The 12,919-nt window shown below is 33.5% G+C and overlaps 1 protein-coding gene across 1 annotated transcript; it reads left to right on the top strand.

Moving 5' to 3' along the window:
• Positions 1 to 2,652: 2,652 nt before the first annotated feature.
• Positions 2,653 to 6,095, top strand: LOC129317383 (disease resistance protein RPV1-like). The gene is made up of 3 exons (XM_054961716.1): positions 2,653 to 3,651; positions 4,170 to 5,186; positions 5,502 to 6,095. The coding sequence occupies exons 1-3, from the start codon at positions 2,653 to 2,655 to the stop codon at positions 6,093 to 6,095; spliced, it is 2,610 nt and encodes an 869-aa protein (XP_054817691.1).
• Positions 6,096 to 12,919: the final 6,824 nt, after the last annotated feature.

The raw sequence follows: 12,919 nt of genomic DNA, 5'->3' as shown, positions 1-12,919 counted from the left end.
GGTAGGGTCGGGTAGAGTTGGAGCATGTCTGGCTAGATGTTTAGTCCTATTCCTTTTTTAGGCATTTGGAAGCTTGTTTGTTGGACCAAAACATATCAAAGTTGGGCTTAAAGTAGCCACTAAAAACATTTTTAGCAATAAAATCACAAGTAATATAGATCAGAACATAGCTATAGATGACATATCCAGTAGCTCCTAAAAATCAAACTAGAATTAAACACATTGGACTTAAAGTAGTCCCTAAAAAAGAGATTACCAGTAGCAAATTTATGGACAATATGGATTGAAATATAGCTAGAAATGACATTCAATAACTCTTGAAAAGGCATTTCCAGTAGAATATTAAAGGTTTAATAACCTAAACCTAAACAGAAACAATTAAATATGGAGTTAACGCAAACTAATATTTCAGCTAAATATATCTATCATCCATCATATATCATCTATCAAAAGTGTAATTGTAAATTGTGTTGGATATGGCTAGCACCCAAGAGGGGGGATGAATTAGGTGACAATTACTTTTTCTAGATTTAAAGAAAAGTAGAAGTAAATAACAAGAGATTCAAGGAAGAAAAGCTGTTAAACTAATGATTTATCTTAGTTTAGTCCAATAATTTGGCTTACATCTAATCCTCATGATCATCCTTGAGATTTTCAATTATAATCACAAGCTTTTAATAACAATCTTTTCTACAACCAACAAGTTGTTAAAACATGACTAGCCTTGTTTCAACAACTCTCAAGACTTGACTAGCCTTATTTCAACAACAATCCTTGCTACAACTAGTAAGTTGTTACAACTCATTTGAAAAATCTCTATTCAAGATTTTAATTTAGTTGTAAAGAGAAATCTCTTAAAGAATAACTCTATGTAAAGAGTAGATTGAGTACAATGAAGGCTTAAGAACTAATGAGAGTTTTTTCACAAATATATCAAGAGTTGTTATATGAATAAATGTAAGACATTTGATGCACAAATTGAATGTTTTCAAGAATGATTAGACTTAAAATAGCTCACTTAATGATAAGGATTTGTCCCACTTTGATCATAGGGAGAGGGTGTAGTTATAGGTGAGAAAAGATTAGGACTAGCATTAAGACCTGTAGGAGTTGCTTCACTAGGACTACCATATGACACATGCTGAAAAGGAGTTGAAGCATAATTTTATTCCTTCATTTTTGGCCTAAAAGATGCTTTCATTGGCACAAAAATTGAAGCAGTACAATTAGAAAGAAAAGGAAAAAAACCTAGCCATGATTGCCAAGAATAAACAAACACAAAGATCATGCACGGGCTCTATCTAGTTTTCATAAGAATTGGATTACAGAGGTGAATGACTTCTTTAAAAGCTTAGTTCTCATGTAGGTACAATCCAATTCTTAGTAGAATTTGTTTGACAAGTTTTGGAACACAAGATTTAGTATTTTTCATGAAATGTTCAAGTCTTCTAGGCTCACTTAGACAAACTTGAGATTTTTAAAAGGATGGACTGCTTTTTGCATGGATTAATTAGTTCTTGTGCAAACTAGTTTGGACACAACTCAAGTAGCTATCAGAACTTTCATTCTCGTGAGTAAGACAACTACTTCTTGTGAGAAATAGAAGTCTAGAACCATGGTTCTTATTGTCAACCTACTTTTTGGGTGAATCAATTTTGATCATTGTGTGATGTAGTTAGACAGAAGCAGGCATTATTTTGTAGCTTTAATTCTCATATGAATCAAACTAATTTTCACATTAATAAGTAGATTGAACAAGATGCTATTTTGGAACTCTAGTTCTTGTGAGGGCAACATCTACTTATTGCAAAAATGAATTCAATAACACACATACACACATACACACTTGGGCATTTCAACTAGATTACACATTAACTAACTAGTTCTCATGAAAATGAGTATAAATAGATTGAAATGCTTTCTAAGATATTTTCTAAATTATGATCATGATGTGTGAGCTTATGACATGTCTCTTATCAAGTTTATATCATTATATGCAAATACAAGCTCTCAAAAATGATTTTTAAAAAGAACTAAGAGAAAGAACAAAGATTAAATCTACAACTATTAAGTCTTATCTTCTTCATTATCCTTTTCTTTCTTGGATGGTTTTGTCATAACTTGATTTAATAATATGCATAAATAAAAAAAACCTATTCTCAAGTTGTATTATCATTAAAAGAAAGGTGCATCCAACAAAAAATCCATTGACCCTTAATCAAATGATTAATCTAGTTTTAAAAGATTGGCATGTTTTAGAGACTACTTTTACTCTTCTAAAGCACATTATAAAAAGAATCGGAGGAGTAATCTATAGATGCTTCATTAAATTTTATAAAGTACATGTTTTACTTTGAGGACCAAACAAAAATTCTAGAAATTTTTTTATATTAAGAACCAGGTAGAGTAAGTTGTAGTGTTTATAATTTGATATTGCAGTCTTCAAAAAAAAATTTATATTTATATACTGCTTATTTACACTTTAACCTCTTCGTCTTTTGGATTTAACCTTATTTTTAATTAAATATTAATGTTATTTTTTCCCTTTATAGTAATGAAACAGAACTCATTGAAATTGTTATTGAAGAGGTAAAGTCAAAATTACAACTAGATGAACCACCATTTGATTCTGATGGCCTTGTTGGAATTGATATGAAAATAGCAGAGTTTGATTCATTTGTTGCAAAGGGCTCGGAGAAAGTTCAATTTATAGGAATATGTGGAATGGGAGGATTAGGGAAAACTACTCTTGCAAAAGTTGTTTATGAGAAAATACACAAAGACTTTGAAGTTCATTGCTTTCTTCATAATGTTAGAGAGTTAGCTGCAAAAGATGGTGGTTTGATATTATTGCAAAGAAAACTTCTTTCTCATTGTCATTCAAAAAAAACAATTAGCATCGAAGTAGGTGATCATGACGAAGGAAGGAAATTGATAAAAAGACTGTTATGTAATACAAGAGTTTTACTTGTCCTTGATGATGTGAGCGACAAAAGCCATCTTGAGAATTTGGCTGGAAATCAAGAATGGTTTGGCCAAGGGAGTAAAATAATAATAACAACTAGAGATCATCGTCTATTATCGTTGCATTATGATAGAGTTTCTCAACACAAGGTGAAATTCTTAAGTCATGCTGAGTCCTCTCAACTTTTTCTTCAAACAGCTTTTAAAGGAGAGCAGCCAAGCCAAGATTATTTAGAGCTTTCTAAAACTGTGATTAAATCTACTAAAGGCCTTCCTTTAGCACTCAAAGTATTTGGTTCATTTCTTTGTGGAAGAACTATATTAGAATGGAAGGATGCACTTAGGAAAGTTCCTCCAAATGACATTTTGAAGATACTTAAAGTGAGCTTTGATGGACTAGAATATAATGAGAAGACAATATTTTTGGATATTGCTTGCTTTTTCAATGGAATGGCCAAGGATGATGTCATAGAAATTTTAAAAAATTGTGATCTTTACCCAACAATTGGAATTGCAGTTCTTATTGAGAAATCATTGGTAACTGAAGATGAAGGGCGTTTGAGGGTGCATGACATGCTTCAAGAAATGGGTAAGGAAATTGTTTTTTGTGAATCACCAAATGATGTTGGAAAACGTAGTAGGATATGGTCCTTAGAGGATGCTAATCATGTCCTCAAAAATAAGAAGGTAACATTTCCTCACTTTATTTTGTGGCTGTGCATTCTTAAATGGAATGTATTCCATGCATTTTACAAATGATTATTAGCTTGATTTATTATTTTATATATAATAGGGATCTGAAGCAATTCGAGGTATAGCAGTGAGATTTGACAAACCGCATGTCTTACATTTGGACCATGAAGCTTTCTTAAATATGAGTAATCTCAAGTTACTTATCATATCAAGTCATTCACGCTTCTCACAAGGCCAATTGAATATTCTTGATGGACAACTTAAGTGCCTTTCTAACTCATTGAAAGTCATAGAATGGAAGGGGTATCCTTTAGATATCTTGCCAACTCAAACTTACTTGAATGAGCTTGTTGATCTCAAAATGCAACACAGTAAATTAAAAGAACTTTGGAGAGGAACTCAGGTAGTTAATTAAGGTCCTTGGCTTAATTTGTTTGTGTAAAATTTGAAGCATGTACCACTAGTTATTGGTTTTTAAAGGCTTATGTCTTTTCTTGTTCTTTTTTTTTCAGTCCCTAGAATGTTTGAAGTTCATTGATTTGAGTCATTCAACATACTTGATGAGAACACCAAATTTTGATGAAACTCCTAATCTTCAAAGATTGATTCTTGAAGGGTGCACAAAGCTTGTTCAAGTTCACCACTCTCTTGGGCAACATAAGAATATTGTCTTCATTAATTTGAAAGGTTGCAAAAGCATTAAAACCCTTCCTAAAAAATGTGAGATGAATTGCTTAGAGACATTTATTCTCTCTGGTTGTTCAAAAGTTAAAAAACTTCCTGAGTTTGGTGAAGGTATGGAACGTTTATCCAGGCTTGATTTAGAGGAGACTGCTATATCCGTGCTACCTCAATCATTGATCAATTTGATTGGTCTTACTATATTAAATTTAAGGAATTGCAAAAATCTAGTTTGCCTTCCATGTGATTTTCAAAAATTGAAATCAATAAAGATTGTCAATACTTTTGGTTGCTCAAAGTTATCAAAGCTTCCAAAGAATTTGAATGAAAATGAGGCTTTAGAAGAGCTTGATTTGAGTGGAACTGCTATAAAAGAAGTGCCTCCATCCTTGAATAATCTAAAAGTATTATCTCTTAGTAGACTTAAGGGTTATGAGCAATCAAAGTCATCATCATGGAATTGTTGTTCCCTTCTTAGGTTTCAAAGGCCTTTAAGTTCAACAAAGTTATTGTGGTCTCCTCCTCTTTCAAATCTATCATATTCTCTGGTCCAATTACATTTAGCTTATTGCAATCTTCATGATGCATCACTATCCAATGAAATTAGCAGGTTACCATCATTAACAACATTAGATCTATGTGGAAATAACTTTGTCGACTTTCCTTCTGACCTAATTTGCAATCTTGGAAAGCTTGAATGCATTACTCTTAATGATTGCCCAAAGCTTCAATCTTTGCCTCGACTTCCCTCAAGCTTGTCAACTATACTAGCAAGTGACTGTCTATCAATCAAACATTATGTATGCTCACAGCAACTATGGGAATTCATCGAATCATTTCAATCTCAGGTTTATTTTATTTGTCTTTGCTATTTTTCCTTTTTCATTAGTCATTATACTTTTCTAACGTGGCAAATCTTGTTATAGATTCAAGTCCACGAGGAAATCTCAGGTGAAGATTGGAAATATCTTTTTTTAAGTGACACACTGTCATCAATAATTGTAACTTGGGATTCAAAAATTGTGAGTTATTCTTACCTCATGAATTTCTAGTTTTTTTTGGCCAACAATTTCTAGTTTATTTGACTTCTTTGTTTTTTTTATTATTTCTTACATATTAATTATTATATTATCTAATGCAATTATATTTTTCCCCTTTCACAGTGTGACTTCTTTTTGCAACCTACTCGCATGTTAACTGTTCCTGGTAGTGAAGTGCCATCATGGTTTCATAATCAACACTACTTTTGTCAGGAAGATTTTCCTTTTGACAATTCTGTGACAAATGTGTCATTTATAATAAACATGCCTGACTCATACTATTCAAGTGAATGGTGGGGCATAGCTGTATGCTTGGTGCTAGAAAATGACTTGGAATCTGCAAATCTTGACGATGATGATGATAGCAGTGATGATGCTATTTGGTGGACTTATAGATTTCCTAATGGTAAATATTCAAAATCATATCGTGGTTGTGGGATATATCTCCAGTCTAAATGTTGTCATCAACTATGTATTATCTACATTTGTTGCTCTTCTTTTTTTGTGGACCAACTTCAATTGGTATTTTTCACTAACAACAAGGGTCAAAAGAAGTCTGTTCTTAGAATAGGTAAGTGTGGTTGGCGTGTGTTATGCAAAGAAGATGTTGAGAGATGGCAAAATACAGGAGATGAAGGAAATAGTGTCAGCAATAATGATCAGTTCATTGTTGAAGAGGATGAATCTACCTCAGATATAGAGCCTAGCTCATACTAACAGATGCATAAAGTTGGAACAACTGCTTCAAGTAATGAACAAATAAGTAGCCTAACTCACGTCTTTATTTTTGTGGAATTTTGCTTTAAACCATGGAATGGTTGTTGTATAAGCAGGGAACCTTTTTGTATTATGCGAGTCTCCCAACCTTTAGAAATTTTTCTTTGGGTCATTTGTGCTTTTATTATTATATATATGTGTTTATAACTTAATCAATCGAAAATTGTCTGTTTTGAGTGAAAAAGCTTCTATAATATACTTCATGCTTTAGATTAAATGTGACCTATATTATATATAGCCTTGATTTTGCTCATTTGATAGCTTAGGAATTATACTTTCTTATAGCTAGGGAACTTTTGGAAGGAAAATCAAGCCATAAATATCGCTTGGTTCTAGGAAAGCTGTAATAACCCAGAAAAAATTTAAATTAATTAATTAATATATAAGTTTAAGTTTTAGTAGTAATTATATTAATTTTAGGAGCACATTTGGCAAGAAAAAGAGTTGGTTTAGTGGCGACAATGTAATTACCTATTCAATAGGTCCCAAGTTCGAATTATCTATAGAGCAAAAAGGGGGAGTTTCATTTCTTTTGCTTCAGCCTAGTTGAAATTACCACTTTGCCCTTAGAATAATAAACAAATAAAGCAAGTTCAAGACAGAACACACATATTCTCCCTCAGCCATATGAGTCGGTTTACAGAGTGAGAGAGAGAAAGAAAAATCTAAAAGCTTATTGCAATTCTTTCTTTTCATTCTTCGTGTCTCCAGTGGTCGCCGGTGAGAGTGAAGCTTGTGGCTGTGCTAGTTTGTTCCCTCTGTGCTCCTTGTCTCTGTTCTTTCTCTTTGTTCTCTGCTCTATCTTTGTCTGCGTTGTCGTGCTTGAGTTACTACTAGGGTGGTAAACTTAGTTGCCGGAGCTATTGGTGGTGTCATCAAGAGCTTGATTCATCACTGCTGATCTGGTTTTTTTTTTCCCTTCTTGCGAGTAGCGTTCAGCATATCCCTCCCCTGTTCAGCTGTGGGTTTCATTTTTCTTCTTTCCATAACGTATGGCAGCATCAAGCTCTCTCTCCTCTGTTCAGCATTCAAGCACCTCCTTCTCTCTTCTCGATTGTCCGCCACTATCTGGGCTAGCCAAGTTGAGGTGAGGAACTTTGGACCTTTCATTTATTGATTAGTTGTACGTGTGAATATGTGTGCGTGTTGTTGTTGCTACTTTGTGTGTGTAGTTAAAGCACTTCATTTTTGTTCTGCTGCTGTCGCCTATGCTGTTATAGAGGAGAAGATTGAAATTTTAAGCTTGAAATCCATCTGAACTTGGTAATAATATATACATAAATGTAATTTGAGGGTTGAAGTTTCAGAAATTCATCTCCCCCGTTACTGTGACTGTACGTGCATGTATAGGAAGGGGAATTTTAATTTAAATGGTAATTTACAGGTGTATAAGGAAGGAGATGATGTTGTAGCTTGGAGTTCTATTTGAAAATAATTTGATTATTAATATTGTAAGGTTTAAGGAAGCTGAAATCTAGAAAGAAAGATTAATCTTAGCTTGGTAATTATATACATATGGGTTATGAATTTGGAGTTTATTCGCTGTCAAGCATTATCGCAAGCTTATAGGTTGTCATAGGTGTAAAATATTTTAAAGTTATCGTTCCCATGAGGATTTAGGCAAATGAGGGTTAAAATTCACTATTAAGCTCAAGATAGGTTGAGTAAAATTAAGAGTATGTTTGTGTGAAAGTAATAAATATTAGATTAAGAATTATTTTAAAGTAATTAAAACTTGTTGAAACCTTGACTTTCAGAGGTAAGGATCTAGGATTATCTCTCCCCTTTGTATTTCATAAAACTTAAATTAATTTCTCTCAAATAGATTTTTAATGAAAATAAGTGTTAGTCTAAAATTCTAATTTACTTGAAAAAGCTTTCTCAAGTCAAAATTAAGTATATTTGCAAATACTAAGATTTCACAATCTCTTGAAAATAATTAGTGAAAATAACTTTTAAGCTCTAATCTTAATATGATTATGAAGGGTTAATAAAATATCTCTATTTTACCAACAAAACCATCTATTCATCTTTGTAAATTTCAAGTCCAACATTATTTTATCTAAGTTCTACACCTAAATTAGCTCTCTCAAGCATAACTCAAGTGAATAAAATAATCTAAATGGTGATCAAGCACTTAAAAGCATTAAGCATAGAATAAAATAAATACATATATATCATTAACTACCAAAAGAGAGGAATATTCAAGTCTTAATCCATATGAAGGTTTGAAATAATCCTAGAACAAAAGAAATAGCTACCCATGTTCAGAAAAGAGCCATAAATGTCACAATATACAACATCTATATCAGAAACAAAGAAAGAAAAGGGAAGAGAAGAAGAAAAACTAAAAGAAATCCACTTGAATCTTTTCAAATCTTCAATCCTTAGCCAAATCTCTTCAAGAACCCTAAACCTTAGCAGAGAAAGCCTCAAGGAAACTCTAAAAATCACAGCTCCATGTCTGGAGGCGTGTTTATGACTTATCTATCCTAATTTTTCCATTCTACATCTCAAAATGCACAGCAAGATTTAAGCCATGGGCCGCGACGTGTTATCAGTGTACCGTGGTGCATGTGGAAATGTGGAATTGTGCCATAGCATGTTAGTAATGCGTCGCGGTGCTTCTTCATCTGCAAGAACTCTATCTTTGTGCCGCATGCCATGGTACACTGTGCATGTATCGCGGCACATGATACAGAGCCTCTAATCTTACTTTTAGCTCTAATTTTTCTGTTGTTATGTTTCCATATGCATCTTCAAACATCATTTGGCTATCTATCTTTAAAATTACCTAAAATAAATCACCTGAAATAGTAGATACAGCTATGAGATCTTTTAAAGTTTAAAGTCAAGGTAAGAGTCCATGCAAAATTTTCAATACATTCTATTTTCTAGGTCAATTTAGATTAAAGCTCATTTTCCTATATTTAAACTCAAAATATTCACAATTGATCTAATCCATCAAAGAAAGTGTAAGAAAATGTGCTGAATTGACATTAATTTTAATAGGTTATCACACCCCTAAACTTAAATCTTTACTCATCCTTGAGTAAAACAATTAATACAACTAAATGGACAAATTAGACATCTACCATGCACGCATAATTTTTTCCTCATCAGTTGCTCAAGCAAGTATTCTAATTAGAAGAAAGTATCATATTAATGAATGTATGATTCATAAAATTAAAGCTAGCTTTTCAACAATTTTGAAGTGTGAGTGTGTGAATAGAGTCAAGACATATTTATCCTACAATTGCCTAAGTCAACAACATCAATTCAAATTGTATAAAGAAATTTCAATCAATGGAATTTTTACATCTCAACTTCTCCCAATCTCTCTACCCACAAGTTATCTTACTAGATTTAAAAATCAAAAGGACTTTATAAGCTTGTAACAACTACACATATACCCTTCCCCAAACTTGAACCAAATTAATCTTCTACACTAAGCTTTATTGAATTCAAAATACACAACTTTTTTTTTATTAATAAGATCTTGGATTACAAAAGCCCCATGATTTCATCCATATAATCCATACCCAACTAAGAATAGCGTAACTTGCCGACCACATCCAATCCTAATCACCCATCACAAATATCTATTTATTTTAAAGCCAAGGTAATTCATGGTTTTTCGAGCTTATAAGGTTTGGATTTCATATGGATAGCTAAAATAATTTATTAAACTGTTTTTTAGGCTTAAATTATGGGTTCAAAAGGATAACATCAACTTAGGTTAGCTTGAAAGGCCTAAACGCATTTACATATGGCCCTAATCATTTTTCAAAATTAAGTTAAACAACTAGAAGGTTTTGAGAAAGTTCAAAGCAAACAATGAAATCCATTGGTCAAAATAGTATCATACAAATTAACTTATTGCAATTTCCTTCAACAACAACATTCAAAATAAAATTGACTCTATTGTGCGCAAAAATTTCTTCAAAAATATTGAAATACAAGATTTAATAATGCAAATCATGAAAACCTCAATATTAACTACAACTTACCAAAAATACTTACTAAACAACTTTTCAATCATCAATCAAACATGCAATTCAACATATAATCTATCAATTTAGCTCAACAATAATGAAACTAACGAGCAAAAATATAAATTTATAAAATTGAAATGTCTGCCAAATCAGCCAAAATGATGCAATAACAAAAAGATGTACCACAATGAGCATCCCTCACCCCCAAACTTAAAATAAATTGTAACACTTGCCTTGAGTGTTATCCAAAAATCACATAATTCAAACAAACTAAGTGTGGTTAAGGAGTTGATCCTCTAACCAACTTAAGAAATAAATCATTTAAAACCTTAAAAATAATTATAGGTTCTACCTATAGCGCACGGAAGCAAGTTAGATGAAAATGGAATAAAAAGATGCTGTCATGACAGTAATTTATTGCTGTCATGACAGCCCTCCTGGGCCAACTTCCAGGAGGCGGTGTTCCGTCATTCGACCTCCGATTGAAGTGATTTTAAAGCTCACACGTCACATTCAAAGGGTACTATAAGTGTATCAAATTTCAAAAAGATCCAATGGTCGAATTAAAAATTAGACATGTTAAAAGATTGACTATTTTTGCTGTCATGACAGCTAAAAAGCTGTCATGACAGCACTTCCGGACCAACTTCCGGAGTGCACCATTTCATCATCTGACCTCCGATCGGAGTGATTCCAAAGCCCACATGTCACTTTTAAAGAATACTATTAGCATACTAAATTTTGAAAAGATCCAACGGACGGATTGAATTTTGTGCAGGTTACAAAATCAACACTGTAGCTGTCATGACAGCAATTTAATGCTGTCATGACAGCACCTCCAGACCAAATTCCGGAGTGCGTCGTTTCTCCGTCCGATATCCGATCGACGTGATTCCAAAGCCCACACGAAGCTTATAAAAGGTTTTACTTGTGACCCAAATTTTAGAGAAATCCAACGGTCGGATTAAGATTTGGACACCCGGATGCAAAAGTGCAGCTTTTTGGTAAAAACCATTTTCAAAATTGTCCAAATCCCATCCTAATGGTCACAAACCTGTGGAAACACTTTGGACACGTCAAATAAGATTAAAAACACTTGATAGAACATTCAAATGATGGAAAACCCCCATACATCAAAATTTGACCACCCGGGTGCCATTTCCCAAAATGGACCCTAAACCCCCAAAATACACAAATCATACAAGAGTGGTCACAAATCAATCCAAATACCATGTATTTATATAAATACATATGCTAAACATTTTCACTTGGCTCAGAGCTCCTTGTGGGGCCCACGCACCCCTCTCTCTATCCAAGGTGTATGTTTGCCCATAGCACACCATTTGCAATGCAACCACTTTGCATTTGCTTATAAAATCACATATATAACAAAACAAAGATCTGCTTGTAATAGAAACTTGGTCTACTAAGTAAATCCATCAAAACCACACACCATAACCAAGTTTCCTAGCCACAAGTCTGCAAACAGACAAAAATTCATACACAAGCACACAATCCACACATATTCACACACACACACACATAATCATATCCTACTGGCACCCTAATCTTAAATACATTACAATATATTTGCTCAAAAGAAAGGGGTTGCAGTTCTTTACAAATCACAAGCAAACCCCTAGCTTTGCTCTTTTCCCCGTCCACCACTGGATCCTTCGCCTGGACCTAGAATATTGAAAAGAAAGGGGTGAGACAACCACAGTCTCAGTAACAGTGAAATCTATATTGATTATTACAAAGTAAGCCATAATCAAATAAATGAATAATAAATTCAACATAGTATATAATTTAGCCATTTAAAATGCATGAATGCATGACCTAGGCCGGTATGGCCTTTCATGACCAACAGAATGCCCCCTGGCACTCTTTAACTCGCAGGTAAACCTTATACCTACTTGTACCTCCACAGGCACAAAACATAATCTAAGGCATGATCTAATCCACCGAACCGCCTATGCCCCTTCGACGTGAATCCTGAGCAGTCAAAGCTAACTCCCTCCCAGAGCCAGCCCGACTTACTCTCCATGTGAGGGCTACCTTGGCCTAGGCACTCAACCTCACACTTCATATGTCGGATTCCCTCCCCCACTGAGAGGTGTCGAACACTCAATACACTAACCACTTTAGTGCACTGAGCCCACAATACGTAAGACAACACTGAGTACTGACAGTGTGCCATAGAATATCAAAAATCCACACCTTCTCATTGGTGAACTCCCACCGAGATCATGCCTTTTACTCTTGTCTACCTTTCCTGAGTATTGACCATTCAACACTCTAAAGTAGTATAATATTTATAAATCTCATTTCCATAAAAACATTGTTATTAAACAATTAGAAAACATATTTGCACTATAATCAAAGTAGTACCCCATAACCCCTTATAAAGCACATTTAATCTTTTAAAACATGTAATGCATGATAACTAGTAATATTTATTCAAAAATAGCTAAAACAAAGTAATAAGAAATATAAATTCCCCTGTTACCTCAACCCTTTGGTACCAAAAGGGTTCCCCTTGTACAAAATAGGGCTCGGCTTGTTCCTTACTTCTCAATAAGTTCCACCAACAATTTTCTACAACATATAAGTGATCCACATCACTTATCATGACAAATAGTATTAATGAAGACTATAACTTATACCACACAACTTAGGTCAATGAGTCATAATCCACCCTAATGGTCCATATATTAAACCAACCATTCACATAGTATCACTTAACCACCAAAACCATTTATTAGCCAT

Source organism: Prosopis cineraria, unplaced genomic scaffold (genome assembly GCF_029017545.1).
Source record: "Prosopis cineraria cultivar Desert tree isolate PC_DT_omini unplaced genomic scaffold, ASM2901754v1 PC8, whole genome shotgun sequence".
NCBI classification, from domain to species: Eukaryota; Viridiplantae; Streptophyta; class Magnoliopsida; order Fabales; family Fabaceae; genus Prosopis; species Prosopis cineraria.
The sequence above is the reverse complement of the archived record's forward strand: the minus strand, read 5'-3'. Positions and strand labels throughout refer to the sequence as shown.